This window comes from Malaya genurostris, chromosome 1 (assembly GCF_030247185.1).
Source record: "Malaya genurostris strain Urasoe2022 chromosome 1, Malgen_1.1, whole genome shotgun sequence".
Classification (NCBI taxonomy): Eukaryota; Metazoa; Arthropoda; class Insecta; order Diptera; family Culicidae; genus Malaya; species Malaya genurostris.
This window is the reverse complement of record NC_080570.1, coordinates 18,778,255-18,795,840: the sequence shown is the minus strand read 5'-3', so window position 1 is coordinate 18,795,840 and position 17,586 is coordinate 18,778,255. Positions and strand designations below refer to the sequence as shown.

Here is a 17,586-nt window from a genome sequence, read left to right as displayed (position 1 = left end):
CACAGTTATTTATTTATTGTAAAGTGCAGTGTGGGTGTTTATTTTAGCTCTGCGTATGTTTTCTTTCTTATCGAGGAACAATCTAAACTAATACAGGGGAATGTAACCCGCTCGAACTACAATGCCTTTACAAACTTTGTTCTTAAAAGTGTTCACATTATCCATTTATTTGGTTGAAGCGATAATTGCCATATCAAAGTAGGAGAAATTCAAATTAAGATACTCTATTGATTCATAGTGATACACGACTTGTGCTATATCACAGCAAGTATAAATTTAAGTAGTTTTTATCTTCTTTCTATTCCGGATTGTCGGTGCGCTGTCGCTGCCTTGCACTTTTCTCACGTTGTTGGTTTTCTTGGAGGGCAATTTTTTTTTTCATTTCAGATTTCTATCAATCTAATGTGTGATTGTATATAAAATGAACGAAACTATTTTTTTGCTCTGGGCAAAACAAATATAAAACAATACTTCGGTACTGATTAATTGGTTTAAATTAAATAGCATACCTTAAACAAGTAAGAGATGTTTAAACGGTGAGTTTAATTTGTAAGAATCAGAGATACACAAGACAAGTTTAGTCGTCGAACTTAATGTGCTTTGTACTACTACTACTACTACTACTGGCGCCTGCATTCCGGTAGCCAGTTGAAGAAGAACCAGCGCTGTATCCATTTGAACTGTAGCTAGCACCGTATCCCTTCGAACTTGAGCTAGCACCATAACCATTGGACGACGAAGAGGCACCGTAGCTTCCTGCACCGTAGGATCGCTTCATTCCACCACGGTCACCACCCTTGTCATAGCGATCTCGCCCGAAGTCGTTCCCCCGTCCACCTTTGAAAGTTCCGAAGCGATTTCCACCGCCACCACCACCCCCACCGTACCGATTAAAGCCACCACCACCGATGTGACGCCATTTCAGCAACTCCGGTGGAACGACTTGTTTAGCCTCCTCTAGCACCGCCACCAATTCCTTTGCCATTTTGCGCTCGTTCGGTGTGAAAAAGGTGTACGCTTCACCGGTAGTATTGGAACGACCAGTTCGACCGATTCGATGCACGTAGTCCTCCGCCTGCTGCGGGAAGTCGTAATTGATGACCACCTTGATTCCGTCAACGTCTGTTTGTGTTTTTCGTTTTCATGTGAAATGAGAAAAATAAAAGAAAATGAGCCGAGTTCTTTCGTACTCGTAGCGAAACTAACAACAAATATAGGGACTAACTGACTAGAATATGATTATTTTTTAGCATGTGTTTGATTGCAAATCCATGTGTATCCTCTTTTTAGATCAAATAATAAATTCAGTAATCACAGAACAAAACGATAATTGTAATTTTCGAAAAATTCGATATCTACAAACACTTGGTTACGCAACAAGTTATTATCATTGATGTGTAATTCAAAATAAGATGACACAATATTACTAATGATGTTAGTAGCTAAACACTACCTCAATGATAGAATGATAAATGAATGTGACTTTGCGATTTATGCAGCAGTATAAACAAAACGTAGAGATCAGCCAAAGATACAAACCATTCGACATCCAACGTTAAAATCCCACACAATAATTTCTTCCACTAATCGGCAAGGATACGGGCATCTTCCAGCAATTTTTGAATGAGTCATGGGAAGATGTTTATTCCGCAATCAATCAGCCAACAATTGTGTTTATGCTGACTCCATCGCCACGGTTGTTTCGGCAGCATCCGCCATCTTGGCGAGTGTTTTACTATTTGGCGACCGCAACCAACTCCAGACCAGAAAACCAATGTGACGAGGGATTGTGTTACTCCTGACATTTACTTATTTTCCCGTCTTATACTTGGATCTGGAGTCTGATTCCAATTGGCGATAGAGAGCTGATCGATTGCGTCGTGATGAGACAGGAATACACACACTCTCTCTCTTTCTTTTCACAAACCCCATTTGATTCTGCGAGGCCGAATGTTTCTTTTCACTGGATGAGGATATTGCCATCTCATTGGATCATAGAGCCAAGGCTGTTCCATTGTTTCGTTTGAAACAGCTCTTCAAACTACTACTACTACTACTTGTCGCCTTTCGTTGCAACATTCATTTCACATACACTTTTCCCGGCTCTCCGGCGACGGTTCCCTTCAGGGAACACCACCGGCAACCATATCCGGGTGAAACATATGCAAAGTGCTACAAGAACTATTGAGATGTGCAGGCAGTCGCAAGCGATTGCCATCGTTATTATCCCCACCGCGGAAAGTTCCGGCCTCTGTAAGCAGAAAAGTGAGAGAAAAGAGAAAATGGGAAAAACAGATGAATCAACTGCACGAAAGCTGCGTTTGGATTGTGTTTGCGGATCAGGATTACTTGCACGTTCTAGCCGAATGTTGCCTCTCTCGCTTGACGTTGTGTTATTACAACAGCAGGTCGGACTAAATGACCGTTTGGTTCGTATCTTAACCGACGTGGAATGGTACGATTCGGGGAGAATAAGGCAAAAATGAATATTCAAACTTACCTAAACCACGAGCGGCAACATCAGTAGCCACCAGGATGCAGCTATTCGAATTACGGAAACGATTCAATGCTCTCTCGCGCTCCTGTTGGCTTTTATCTCCGTGCATGCCAACCGAGTCTTGTCCGAAGCGACGCAAGTATGTCGAAATCTGGTCGCACTTGCGCTTAGTCGTAGTGAAAACTAAAATCTTGCCCGGATTGCCTTTCGAGTACAAAGTATCAAGCAATTTTCCAAGCCTGTAACGAAATTAAATATGTTCAATAAACGCATTGAATAACAAGCTGGATAATTAATGGTAATTTTCTCTCGCAAAACCTATAAAAACTGTCCATTCGACGTTCATCACGAAAACACTGCAACATCATATTAACAATGTTGAGTTTTGTATGTGTCGAATAATTTATTTTTCGAGTAGTTCAAAAGCACTGGTGGAACAAAAGTTTTCTAACTTGACATCCCAACCAGCGACTCTATACTCGGGTTTTCATCTATCAATTACAGAAAAACAATACTTACTCATCGTTCTTCTCGTGTTCCTCGATTACTTTAACATGTTGTGTAATGTTATGATTAGCGGACAGCTCCAGAGATCCTACGTTAATCTGCACGTACTCGCCGAGATAATCCCGTGCCAAACGTTGCACCTCCTTTGGCCAGGTAGCGGACCACATCAAAATCTGCCGATCCGGACGAATCTGCTCCAAAATCTTGCGAATTTGAGGCTCGAAACCCATATCTAGCATACGATCGGCTTCGTCCAGCACCAAATATGTGACACGCTGAAGCGTAGTAGTTCCGGTCTCCAGGAAATCGATCAAACGACCGGGAGTAGCGATAACGATTTCGACGCCACGTCGCAGATCACCCGCTTGGGGTCCCTTACTGGAACCACCAAACAAACATGTGTTACGAATGTAAGACGACGAACCGAAATCGGTCGCCACTTGTTGGATCTGTTGGGCCAACTCTCGAGTTGGTGCCAACACTAGGACCAGCGGACCGCGGATGCTCGGATCGGGTTTTTGATGATTGATATGAATGATAGCGGGAAGCATGTATCCTAAAGTTTTGCCAGAACCGGTCTTAGCGACGCCGACCATATTCTGCCCGCTAAGTGCAATCGGCCAACCTTGAGACTGTATAGGCGTAGGTCTCTCATAGCCCTGCTTTTCGATCTCGTTCATGACATAATCCGGCATATCAATTTCATCGAATTCAGTTATTGGTTTCGGACATTTGCCAATGAGGGTAATGTCATGTTTCTCCAGAAACCGATCTACATCGCGCTGCGATCGGTTCCTGATTGCTGGATGTTCATGGTAAAAGTCCTTCTTGAACGGGGCCAGCTGCATCTTGCTCCAGTTGATCTTCTGCAACTGTTTAGTCTCCATGGACCATTTATCGCGTCCTCCACCACCACCGGCTGACCCACCGAAGCGACTTCCACCTCCTGCTCCTCCACGGAATCCACCGCCATCGCGGCCGCCGGTGTTACGCTTGAATTCCGTTCCCGTGCGCTTCACGCCACGGTAAGAGTCCTTCTTGTAGTCGTCACGTTCAAATCGCGGAGCCCTAGGAAAAAGAAAATGCATGTTATGTTATAAACTACAGGAATTGGCACCAGTACATAAAAATCTGAGACGTAAACATCAAACAAATGAACAAAAGCATAACTAGTTTTTACTTGAAATAACGTTCTTTAAATCTTGAATTTCACTTTCCAGTCGTTCCTTAACACAGATGATTGCCATACGCTGTACAGAGTGACGTCACCATCGATCACGTTTTCATACAAGTGAGTTTCAACCAGCTGAAAAATCGACGCCATTTTGAATTTGCACGCCACGCTTTAGACACCAATTAAAAATCATTTTAAACGCGATTTCATCATTTCATTAAGTAAACGTGATACCACTTAATATTAGACTCTAGTTGAAACAATACACTTGTATCAAATTGAGGAGAATTTACGACTTTCTTTTACAAATATCATGTGCTAATCAAATGCCTAGTAGCAGTGCAGAAACTTCCATGCGGAAATACTTACATTTCGAAGTCTTCGTTGCTCTCCTTGTCTATGGCAACTGCAGCTACTGAGTGACAATAACCGTTAGATTCTGCCCGGAACACCGTTGACTTCAGCTGTTGATGGAAAATGACTTCCGGCCGCAGCAAGCTGAACTGTCTTGTTGCGAAAAATGGACGTGCGCTACTTATGCCGCTGCTGTTGACTGTCGATTTGCTGCAAACAGATGTGGCGGCAATTAGTACACGTTTCACCTGACGAATGAGCATTTTCCACGAGGTAGATTGCTCGTCAAAGTAAAATTTTCACACGGCCCAGCCGTGCGCCGTCTATGGAGGGCAAAAGTTCAGGAGAAACACAAGAGGCAAACTACCAGCACGGGAAGTCACACACGCGATGCTTACCTAATCACAGTCACGAATGGAAAGAGAACGAGCGCAAGATTATGTTGCTCGTGTGCGATGGAGATGAATCATGTCGACCAGAAAAACCGAACTTTGACAGTAAACTTCACCTCGGTAGTTGTTATGTGCAGGGTAGGACTGTACACTCTTAATTTGAAGTAGTAATCTCGAATTCACGCTTTATTTTTTGCATAACGGCCAAAAAGTCACCCATCAACATAAACTTTGAAAAGGAATTGCAGGTGAACTACATTCAGACAACAAATATATGGAATTTCATGATGATTTCGTATGGTTTTAGATACATGAATATCTCATCATATGCGAATCATTGGACCGCCTTATGAAGTCACGGAAATTGTAATTCCAATAAAACACCCCATTAAATTCATACGAAATTTTTAGGAACATTGTGCGAAATTTCTATGACAAACATAATTTCTCTCATATATTCATTAGTTTTTCATATGAAAACTATTTTCATATTAATCTTATGAAATGATGATTTTGGTGATTTTTAATGTACAGCAGATATGCCATTTATACAGAATTGTATGCATTATACAGATTTTTACATGCACATACAGATTCCATACTGAATACAGATTTCATAAATTCAATTAAGATTTATACAGATTTCATAAAAAATACGAAAGAACATATTAAACATTTTCGTAGGAGCTCTAGAGCTAATCGCTGGATAAATCATCATATGATTCGAAAATATTTGGATATTATCTGGAAATTAGACAAATTTCCATTGATATTCATGAAATTCATCACTGGATCTCTTTGATTTGCTGTAAGTACATTTCCCGATTTAGTCAGTGGGAAGCTGGACCACGAACCAGACCATCTCTAATTCTGGAGTCTTTTAAAAATTTGACCTTGCATCTCTGCACACCCATTTTGAGTCGTTTACAGATATCCAGGCAGCCGTGATGAGGGTACTCGCGAACGGATCAGGGTCAATTCGTCGAAAGCCATTTCGCCAAAAGCCGTTTCGCCGAAAATCATTTTGCCATTTTAAAATATACAGCTTTTATGGAATCATACTCATTAATTAATTCTCACACCTCGTATATGCGATTTTGATCACTACACAGGTCACCTTGGGATTTTAAACTGAGGAAAAAAACATCAACCAAAGTTCTCGCAACGAAACTATTTATTAACTTTTCTAAATAGTCCAATAAAGTTGTTCATTTCACAGATACATCCATTTCGAAAGTTGTTTCGTTTGGGAGAAAATGTTTTTTATTTATTTTTGATATTCAGGTTATCAATCTGTAGATAGTAATATTCTGGATTATTTTTCGCTACTAAATGTAGAAAAAAAAGATATATAAAATAATAATAGTAATAAAACCACTTAATTTACACTGTTTAGTAACTGATGCGACCGCCGTTAAACTTATTTCTCGTTTAAAACATCCAGCCTCGAAGACACCGTAAGTTCTTTTTGCAATATTCGTCTCATAAACAGTTCACCACTTCTCTCATTGCATTACTGCTGTGTTCGTATTTTTTTCCTATTTTTATTAGGTGTGCTCATCAGTCATTTCTAGAAATTGCGAGCAAACTTCCCGACTACATTCACCTTTGCTGTTGTAGACAAACTTGTAGTAATGGCCGTCCGCACATATCACTGAAAATGGAGTATTTGTTGGCATATACATTCAACTGTTTTATTTAGGAGTGATGTGACTTTTACCTATCACGGAATTGTTCTCAGAACCAAATGAACAAATACACGGTGGACCTTGCGGGATAGAAAATTTACAGAACGACCACTGGCTGGTGAAATATTTCGTCAACAGACTGGTGGACTCTTTGCCTTTAGGTTCTTCCAGATTGAATACGTGAATCGTTCCATGATCGGATGAAACGACAACCGCCGTTGATTGATGGTTGAAGTTGATGCAGAATATTTTAGCCTACGATAGAATGAAAGCACTAAGTTTGATCAACGAAAATCGTAATTTTTCCACTAACCTGATTCGAGCCCCGTCTCAGTTCAGCTACCTTGTTACCATTGGCCGTATCAAAGATCCGTATCAGTGTGCCCCTGTCACTGGCTGTGGCCAACCTTGTTCCCTGCAAGTTCAATGCAATGCAGCTGATTGCAGTTTCGTGCGCGGTAATTTCTTGCGGTGCTTTTTCCGTGTTTGCCAGGTCCACTATTTGCACGTGTCCGGTCCGACGCCCCGGAAACGCTAGCAGCGATTTGTTGCTGTTCGGACAAAGGACACACAGTCCCTGCGAGTTTTGACTGGTTTCAAACACGTGCAACTGGGTCGGGGTCTGGGTAAACGTGTACACTTTGATGATTCCTTCGAGCACCACCACTATTCGGTCTCGCCGGAGTCGGACACTTTTGACCGGTGCGTTGAAATCCAGCGAGATAGCCGGAGCTTTCTTGAGATCGTCCCAGACCAGCACCTTGTTCGGTGGATAAAGCGGTCGGATGCCTCCCCCAACCAGGGCGAGATAGTTGCACCGGAACAGCATTTCCACATGGGCTATTCCACCGTCCGAAAAGTACTGACGCTCTTTCTCCTTCAGCGGATCGGTGTTGTACACGCGGAATCCGTTGTCGGTGGCACAGGCGAAGCATCCTAAAACCATTGTTATCATATCAGTCAAAATTAGATTGCGGAGAATGATTTAATTGACTTTTAGAAATTACTATTAATTAAAAACATCTTCCCATTGAAGGTAAAATCGGGGGTAAATAAAATAACATTAATAATAATAGTAATCAAAACCATCCCCAAGCTCTACAATTAACTTTCGTTTAGTCGTACAACATTGAAATTACTCTACGAAAATGTCCAGCAGAGCTTTATTAATTTTTGGTGGTATACTACTGGTACTTGAAGAAAGTTTTAATTTTGTTCCCGGTTGAGGTCGGCGCTTCGTTTACAACTTTGTGAATAATTGTTCAACATAAAGTCCAACGGCGAATTTGAATAACAATATATAACTAGAACCAGTTTTGCATACAACATGAAATGTGATTTCTCTATTAATGCTTATTTACTTATCAAGAAATTCTTATCTAAATAGCCAACAAAATAATAGCATTAAATTTAATCTCAATCACAACATAGGATAACTTAACATAGAACGATTGTCTAGTCAAAGTGGGTTATCTATAACAAAGTGAGCTCCACATGCCCCATATGATGGTTTCGTCATTCGTGTTCAAATATTTGACACAAAAATCTCATCCGTTTCTGCTATTGAGACTCAAAAATTGTTTGTATACTAGGTTATACACTAAAGCGATTTTGAAGGTATTTAAACATTGAACCAAGTCGAATTTTTATGGTAATTAATGATAAAGATTAAACAAGGTAACCGGGTTTTTCCCCAATTCTCCAATTATAATAGCGACACAGATCATTTCGAGTGAAAACACCCTATTTGCTGATTCATAGCCTTACCGCAACTTGCCATCCAACGACTCACCTTGATCTTGGTTGAATCCGGCGTACAGCAAACCATTACCGTACGGGTTACAATCCAGAAGGTTCATTTCGTCACAATCGGAACTCCGTGGAGGGTTCTTTGCACAATGGCCTAGTTCAACTAAACGCTCTACTTGAAGGGATTGATTTCGTCGAAGTTTTTATAGGCGCTTATCATTTTCACTGGATGCTGGGCGATTGTTTTGTTGTTAACTGTTAGTCTTTTTTCTGTTGTTCTGTTTATTCAAGTATTCGATCAAGCTGGTAGCTGGTGGTAATCGCAAAATGTTGACGGCTGATGTGTTATTTTTAGTTATTTTGCTCAATCAACGTTGATGACACGAGAGAAAGTGATACCCATGATACCTCTTGGCTCTTTCCGATGATGTCCGTCTTTCGCCTGTTTTGCTTTCTGACAGCGAAACTGTCATTCAGGGGTGCCAGGTAATTTATGGTTAATGATAAATGAATCAAGCGTGATCTAAAATAAAGGTCTTAAGAAGCAAACATTTTATTTGGATGATTTCTATTTTATTTCGATGATTTCTATTCATACGTGAACGTATAAATATCTGTATTATCGAAAAACAAAATGATTTGTTAACTATAAGAAGAAAAATTTGTTGCTTCCAATTAGTGGTGAAACATTCAAAATGGGATTTAGATGTTAAATGAAACAGATGGAAAGACTTGCTATAAATGTAATACCACAAACGAATTTCCAGACATGACAGTCACGATCTTTTTTTGGCGCACATCGATGGTCCTCCGTGAAACTGGCACCAATGGTGATAATTTGGTTGCACTGCTGAGTTCCCATCATACATTCATAATGCAAATGTCAAACCGTGAGAACCGTTTCGATTCGGTAGCTCATTTGTATATATTGAGATTTTATGGCACACTTTGGTTGAAATGACTTCGAAGGCCAATTTCAGACCAGCTCGTGATTGGTTGAAATGGACATAAATCAGTACAAGTTGTTGAAATTAATATTACTGCAGGGTGGTAGAAAAAGTGTTGTCAGTATCGTCGGTACAATGTAGTTTGATATTGCATATTTTGTTTTTCGGATCATCTTTCCAAAATTATTAATTTCAAAAGGATTTATGTTCAATTTGTTTTTAAGTACTGTCAATGTGGAAAGTAAACAAGTACATTTAACAATCACTGAATGACTGGATACAAAGAGAAAGTCTGCAATCACGAAGTGTGAAATGGACGAAAATATTGATTATATTAGTTGTACTTGAGAATAGCACCAAATCTTTGGATACTTCTATTTGTTAGTATTTTTTTCAAATTGAAAATTTTGGATACTTTAGTTAATAAAGCTGCAAAAATTAATAACCCAAAAATATGTTTTAGAAATTTTAATAAACTGTTTCGTCTAAACGTTTTCTTTAAAACAAACAATCGATCAAAATGAATTTAGAGCTATATTTTTGACTTATATAACATTTGTCTAAGTGTTTTCAAATGATAAATAATCGCATGTTATAAGAGGAGAAGCTTCTCAGAATGAATAATTATCTCTACTGGCAACAGTGATCGCGAGGAATGTATTATTATTAACAGGGGGGAGCAACCGCCCAAGTAACCATGACGCATTATAATTTTACATTATTTCAGCTTAAAAAATTCACGAAAAGAAATTGATTAAATGCAGCGAAGTTACACTTGTTTTTACAATGCTATTATAAAGCTGAAAAGGGCGATTATTAGACTCTTATAGAATCTGACAGGTGAAGCAGGAACTGCACATTGTTAAAGTAGCTATAATGCAAATATCTACTTTATCGATGGTAACAATTTCAACTGTAGATTATAAATGTCGCAAAGCAATAAGAGTGCTTAAATAATGAGTTACGAATGAAATTCAAATATTGAAAAATATATTTAATATTCAACATAAATAAATGAAGATCACTATCACTATTAATGTTGTTTATGGTGTATTATTTTTATATTTATTTGGATTTGGACCCATAAACCGTGGCTCTCTGGTTTCGTAGTTAGCACCATTCACCTGGAACCTTGACATGTTTTGCTCGCAGATAAGAATCTTACTTTATCACTAATAGCATTATAGTCTTTTCACAATTTTACATAACATTTACGCTGCACAATGTTAACAGTGTTGTTTTCGAATGTTTCGATGTAAGTAAAGGGCAAATTTTCCTCGGAATCCATTTTACTTCTGTTCCATTGACATATATTGATGAATAAAGGTAAACTTAGACTAGCTTTAAATCATAGAACTATTCCACTTTTTATCAATACCATGACATTAATTTAATGCAGCTATTCAATTTCCTTGCACTGCTATTATTAAAGTTTCGTTGCTTCAAAATATAGCATTGAATGTCGATGTATAGCACGGCGTAAGGTTGTTGTAAGATAATGCTCAGCTACATTTTGAATGCAAATTGAATGCACATTGCTTTAAAGTATGTAGGATTAGTGTAATTATACAATAACAATGTACAAATAGAGTTGTAAATGTGCAGTGATATAATGCATATGGTTCCTTGGGCGGAATAAGAAGAGAAATATTTTTTTTTGGAAAAAGAAGCCAGTTGTCTGGTCTTGTCCTAGGCTCACAAATACAAATGCAAGCGGTGCCAGAAATGTTGTTAAGTATATCACTCTGCCAGATCTACAATGTTTAAATGGACAATGTTCAAATACTAGCGTGTATGCTATGCAAAATTCACAGTGAGTTTGTGTGAACTAAATTGTCATTTTTGTAAGGGATGATAGTGGCTTTGCGAACCGTGGAAATCAGAAAAAAATGTTATATAGTTTGATCTCCTCGAATCAATGCGGAGCAATTTTTCTGAGACGTAGGTGAAAAGATATCGAAAACTTGTTTGGACTGGTCGATATGTATGTTTGCAAAACCCTGTATGACGTAATCCTGCGTATAAACTAGTTAAAAACATGACGGTTTCTTTCAGTGAAATGCTGTAAATGAAATACTAAAAGCCTATGAAAGTTTAAAGTGAAAGAAAAGAAACTGCTGCGTTTTTTCCCTTTAAAACTGTGAGTGTATCTATACTTGACTGAAATGAAATATTTCGGCAGCCTTATACCACATGACCTCGAGGCTGATTTTATCTAGAGCAAAATAATAGTGTTATCAATGGGCACCAACCTTAAGCTAGGAACCTTGTTAAATCTAGAATTTAACTGTTCCCAACAAATGTTGGTTGTTCAAAAAAAATTCTCTAAACTCCACCAAATTCTATATATTTTTCTGTAAACTCCACCAAATTTTATATCATTTTTTCACTAGTTCTCTGAGTACTACAGACGTATTTATTAAAAAATGCATCTAGTTTACAAAACGAAACACAAAATGAAAACTTCGAGTGAATGGAAATTCAAAATCGGGGAGAATCTCACAATTACCCACTTGTACGCGGTTGGCAAATTCCCCCCAGACGACGCACTATGTCCGCCGGAAATTTTTGTCGGAATTCTGACAAGAGTCTGGCAACAATGTTTCTATTTCTGTCGGATTCTTGCCATAGCTGACTGGCAGAACCGTTTTGAATCGTTTCTCTTCTATTAATTTCCAAGCGGTTTCCAAATGTTAGCCGCACTTGTGGGTTCTTCCGCGAAGGAAAGAAGAAACACCACGCTAACTGTTAGAATTTCGGGCGCTCTTTCAGATAGTGGATTTAGACGTTTGCTTAAGAGATACTACGTTCAGTATTCTAGTCGCAAGTACAAAATTGCACACTGAAGACGCTTTCGGATCGTGCGGTTGTTTTCGGATAATAACACTGACACCGTGATTTAGACTTAGACTGAGACTGATCTATTAAAACGAAAGAACATAATTTATATACAAATGAACTTAATCTAGTACATCAAAAATGAGACAGATAGTTGAATCAGTTTGGTTCTTTTTACATATACATTCATATTTCGGCTCTACCGAACATCGTGACTGAATACATTATCGTGTTCCTTTTCTAATCTTCGATGGTGCCTATATGACCAACCCAGCTAATTCGGTCGGCCCTTATCTTAGTTTTGGGTCTGAGCTGAGCAATAAAATTATCGGGTACTGAGCCCTAACAGCGTGTCGGCTCGAACGAATCTAATCATATAAGGAGGAAACGAAATATACAACTCGTGTTTATTTAGGACTAGCCGACCTATTGCAATGCTATATTTGAACAGCGTTTATGACTCAAGGGTCTGTACATTTTGTTTATTATTGCTCAGAGTTTACTCTTTGTCTGTGGTGCACATTTTTATCTGTTGTACAGTTCTACATTTTGAGTCAGAAAATGCTTGTGCGCATCTTCGTAGACAAATTTGAAGAAATGCGCGCTTATTGAATGAAATAAATTCTAATGCATTAATTGTGGACTAATCGTAACGATTGTCATCGTTACATCCCAGCCCTCGTAAATCTATCTGATTTACCTAATGTATATAACTCTTTAATTTCTTGTTGGTGGACCTGAGGGTCGTACTGAAGTTGACTGAAGATTTGACATCTCTATGTCTGGATTTCTAATGGTGCGATTTCTATTTTTGAACAAAATTTTTCTAAATCCGAATTTTTGAATAATTATTCCAATGATTATGCATGTGCTTATTACAGATATTATTAAAGGTATTTTACTATTTTCAGATTTATTGTAGTCTTCAGGATCATCATAATCTTCAGAGAAATCTAGCTTTGGTAATCGAGATCCGTTATTTCTTGATTTTTTATGTTCTGAATGTGTTTGGTTTATAGCTTCAAATAAATCTTCGAAATTTGATTTTGGTTTAAAGAACGTAAGCAATCTTTTGCTGATTCCTGTTATGCTAGCATACATTACTGATTCTTTACTTTGAATTCTACAGTCAGAATCCATCGTAACCATTGCTGCCTCATATGGCGGAGAAAGTACCGAGTTTTTACAATGAATTATGATATGCTTAGAACTATCAGTATAATATAAAATCGAGTTTGGCTCTGACAATCGTATTAATTTAGAATACGGGACTTTCAAATAGGTTTGGTTACATTTTTTTTCTGATTGCGTATGCGTAAGCATAGCCGATATACAATCCGGAGAGCTTTTTACTTCGACATGAGATGATAAGAAATAACTTTCGTTTAATTTCGAGGCCATTGAAAAATCATAAAAGTATTCTCCTTTTTTGTTGATTGAAATAATTGGTTTTTCAATATCAATAATGCTATGATTCTGTGAGTGAGGTACTGCAATAATTCTAAATGTTTCAAACTCCTCTCGATTAATAATCAAGCTTTTCATAGATACGACAATGTGATCGTTAATTATTTTCACTTGAAATGTTATTGCATCCTTATGATTTAAAACAACTAGATCATTTTGTAATGACTTACTAATATTTAATTGTATGTCGCTAACTTCCTTTTCTGACAAAGGACGTGTTTTCAATTTCCTATGTTTCAGTACAATATCATCAATCATTTCCCTGGCTAATATAACTGATTCTACTAATTCTAGTTGGAATTGAAGTCTATCCATTGTGTCTCCTCTGGCTTCCATCTCTGCAACAGTGAAATTCAGATTCGATAGCTTCGCCTGTAGCTGAGTTGCAATCGCCATGGTTTTTTCCCTAGTTTTCTCGACCGACTCCGATATACGATGGATTTTCTGATCTTCGTGCACTTGCATTGCATGAATTTCATCTTCTATATCGTTGCCTCCGAATACTAAATCCTTGAGAAAGCCTAAAATTCCCTTACTGCGTCTTGATCGACTTCCTCGTTGTATCTCCATTATTGCCTCGCTGCAATAGTAATCCAAAGAAGACATAAGCTGCCGATAATGTCTCGTCTTTAGATGTTTTTCAGCTGCTTCAAATGATTTTCGTACCGAAGCGTGTACCAAGTTGATTGTCTCGATGTCCTCTGGTACTGATATATTTGTATATATATTCGTCGTCCACTCTCCTCTTCTTATTAGCGTTGTACCAAGATGGTCGAATATAAGTCCTTCTTGGTCAACAGGACGTATTTTTAAACTATCGACCATCGATAGTATAGTTGTGGTTGCCAGTATCGTACTAGCCAAGATGTTTGGTTTCCACCAATTACCGGGATTAATTTTCCTTCTCTTGTTTACGGCTGCAGTTGGTTCGATTCTTCGTCGTTTTATTTCTTCCATATTGACTTTTTCATGTTTTCCCCAGTTAGGAAAACTGAGATCGACGCTCCTATTAATTTTCGACGACGATGTTGATTTCTGCGTGTCTGGCGGTAGTTCTTCGATAATCATCACGTGATCCTTGTTCATTTCCTTGTTCGTATAAATTTCAGGTGTATCTTGAGTATCGATGACAGCTATTTTAACCGCTGGTCGCGTATATGTTTTCCTATCCGAGGTTCTAATTTCGGCTGATCTAACTTGACCATCTTTGGCAGTATGAACCTGAGTTATTCGCCCCTTTATCCAATTTGAATGTATTTTATCGTCCTCAGCTATTGCAACGATGTCGTTCACTGCAATAGGCTCTATTTTATCGTTCCATTTGGACCTCTTACGAAGTGTGGGTAGATAACGCTTTATCCAGTATCCCCAAAACATTTCTGATCTGTGCTGAATCTTTTTCCAGATCTGTGAATCAACTATCTTAGCATTCGAGTCATATGGTGGAATGTAATTATTCGCTCTACCGATCAAGAAATGATTAGGTGTTAAAACAACATCCGTTAAATTACATGCCTTGTCGATTAAAGGTCGAGCATTAAGGATGCCTTGTGCTTGCTTAAAGGATGATCTAAGTTCTTCGGGCGATGGCTTTCTAGGTCCTGAAGGGTTTATCATTATATTGAGTGCTGATTTTATGATTCTGATCAGCCTTTCCCATACTCCTCCGAAATGGGGGGCAGAAGGTGGATTAAAATGCCATGAAATGTTCATTTTCGCTGCCATACTAGAACCCATTTTTTTATTGATGTCGGTTACTAATTTTTTCATTTCGTTGTCGGCTCCTACGAAGTTAGTACCATTATCGCTATAGAGATCGGTGATTTGACCAACTTGTGCCTGAAAATCTCTCAGGCATTTAATAAATGAGTCAGTATCCAATCGGTCTGCCATTTCTATTTGGCATCCTCTCGTTTTCATACATGTGAAAATTACTCCCCATCGCTTCTCAATTGATCTCCTTACTACTACTTCAAATGGGCCGAAGTAGTCAACGCCGGTGTGTAGAAAGGGAAAACAATCAGGTTCGGTTCTAGCCGCTGGTAATGGTGCCATTAGTGGATTTTTTGGTTTAACTTCGAGGATTTTGCATCTCGAACAGGCCGCTTTCACTGTTTTTAAAACTCCACTTATGTTGTTTATGTGATAGTGTTGTTCTAATGCCGCTATAGTTACCCCGATATTAGCATGAAGGAATTTTTCGTGAAAATCCTTTACAATTAATCGTGTAATATGATGTTTCGGTGGTAAAATTATAGGTATTTTCATATTACCTGGTATACTTGTCTCGTTATTCAACCTGCTGTTGGATCTCATTACTCCATGATCATCCAAGAAAGGCGTTAGCTTAGTTAGTGGACTCAACTTAACTAAGTGATTATATTTTACCAATTCACTCATTTCCTGTGGGTACATTTCCCACTGAGCTTTTCTATACAGGACATTTTCAATTTCCTTCCTTAATCCGTAGGGTATTCCCGGTTGAATTTCCATTCTATTTTTACTAGTATACCACTGAGCAAATTTTCTTAGAATAGCCAAACTTCGTACTAATTTCCACCAATCTGAAAATTTGGCTTCTTGAACGATAGAAAAATCTTGTTTGTTGTGAATGAATACATATTCCTTCATTTCTTCTGTAGTTTCAAACTTGGGCTGACTATCTGTCCGAGGTATTAACTTGACTATCTTCTCCAGGTCAGGAGTGTACCATTTGGAATTACCCTTATTTATTTTTGTTGCTTCATCAGCAGGATTCAATTCCGTTGGAATCCAATTCCATTGATCCATAGTCGTACTATCTAATATTTCTCCCACTCGGTTAGCGATGAATTGTTTATACTTTCGGTGATCGCTTTTGATCCAAGCTAACACTGTTCTTGAGTCTGACCATAAGAATTTCTTTGATATTTTAAGCCGAAGTTCATTTACTACTGTTTCTAGTAGCCTTGTCCCAAGGACCGCAGCTTGTAACTCTAGTCTCGGGATCGAAAGTACCTTTATAGGGGCAACATTCGCCTTTGCTGCTATTAGTTTGAATGAGTCTCCTATATTCAAGTAGATTGTAGCAGCGAATGCTTCTTCAGATGCATCGACAAACATGTGTATATTTAACGGTGATAATTGATCGTTAGTTATACACCTTGGAATTGTTACGTTTTCGATTTGTTTAATTGATTCGATCCATTCTTTCCATTGGTTATACATATTTTCGGGTATCTCTGCATCCCAGTTTTCAGTAGCCTTATGTAGCTCTCGTAATAGTATTTTTCCCCGAATGGTAATATTCGCCACTAATCCTAAGGGGTCATATACACTCATAACGAATGACGCGACTTCCCTTTTTGTTGGCCTTCTGTGATAATAAAGAATGTCTTTCGATAAACTGGATAGATTAAGACGATATCCGAGTTCGTCACGTTGAGGATTCCAATATACGCCGAGCACCTTCTCGTACTCATTGTTTTTTTCCTCGAGTATCTTGACACCACTGTGAAGGCGTCGTTCCTCTGGAATGGCGTTAGTGCAAATTGTAGAGTTAGAAACGAATCCTCGAATGTAGAAGCTAGCGTTGTCATGTATTTCGATTACTTGCTTTGTTCTTTGAATAGCTTCCTCGTCATTATCAAAACTATCCAAATAGTCATCCACGTAGTGCTGTTTCACTATCGCCTTTGAAGCCTCCGGATATTTTTCAGCGAATAGCTCGGCATTATAATTTTTTACTGCTTGAGCACACGCAGGCGAGCAAGTGGAACCAAACGTCATCACTTGCATCACATATATGTCGGGGTCTGCATCAGAATTACAACTTCTCCATAAGAATCGTTGAGCATGTTGATCCTCTTTCCTAATTTTCACCTGGTGGAACATTTCCTTTATGTCCCCGGATATGGCGATTGAGCCTTCTCTGAATCGAATAAGTACCCCGAACAATGATGTAGTCGAATCGGGACCTGATAACAACGCAGCA

General features: G+C 38.5%; 2 protein-coding genes across 3 annotated transcripts; both read right to left on the bottom strand.

Annotated features, from left to right (window-relative positions):
- Positions 1-5: 5 nt before the first annotated feature.
- Positions 6-5,017, bottom strand: LOC131434248 (uncharacterized). 2 transcript variants are annotated; one of them, XM_058600916.1, is made up of 5 exons: positions 4,931-5,017; positions 4,548-4,742; positions 3,017-4,072; positions 2,501-2,736; positions 6-1,122 (listed from the first exon to the last, which is right to left on the bottom strand). In XM_058600916.1, coding segments are annotated over exons 2-5 (1,839 nt in total). In that variant the 5' UTR covers positions 4,550-4,742; positions 4,931-5,017; the 3' UTR covers positions 6-577. The 2 variants fall into 2 exon arrangements, with proteins under 2 accessions (XP_058456899.1, XP_058456892.1); XM_058600909.1 differs by lacking the exon at positions 4,931-5,017 and having other exon boundaries at positions 4,548-4,897.
- Positions 5,018-6,079: 1,062 nt separating this feature from the next.
- LOC131434239 (WD repeat domain phosphoinositide-interacting protein 3) lies at positions 6,080-8,812 on the bottom strand. Its single transcript, XM_058600896.1, has 4 exons — positions 8,405-8,812; positions 6,926-7,548; positions 6,645-6,867; positions 6,080-6,578 (listed from the first exon to the last, which is right to left on the bottom strand). The coding sequence occupies exons 1-4, from the start codon at positions 8,469-8,471 to the stop codon at positions 6,472-6,474; spliced, it is 1,020 nt and encodes a 339-aa protein (XP_058456879.1). The 5' UTR covers positions 8,472-8,812; the 3' UTR covers positions 6,080-6,471.
- Between the last annotated feature and the right edge of the window lie 8,774 nt (positions 8,813-17,586).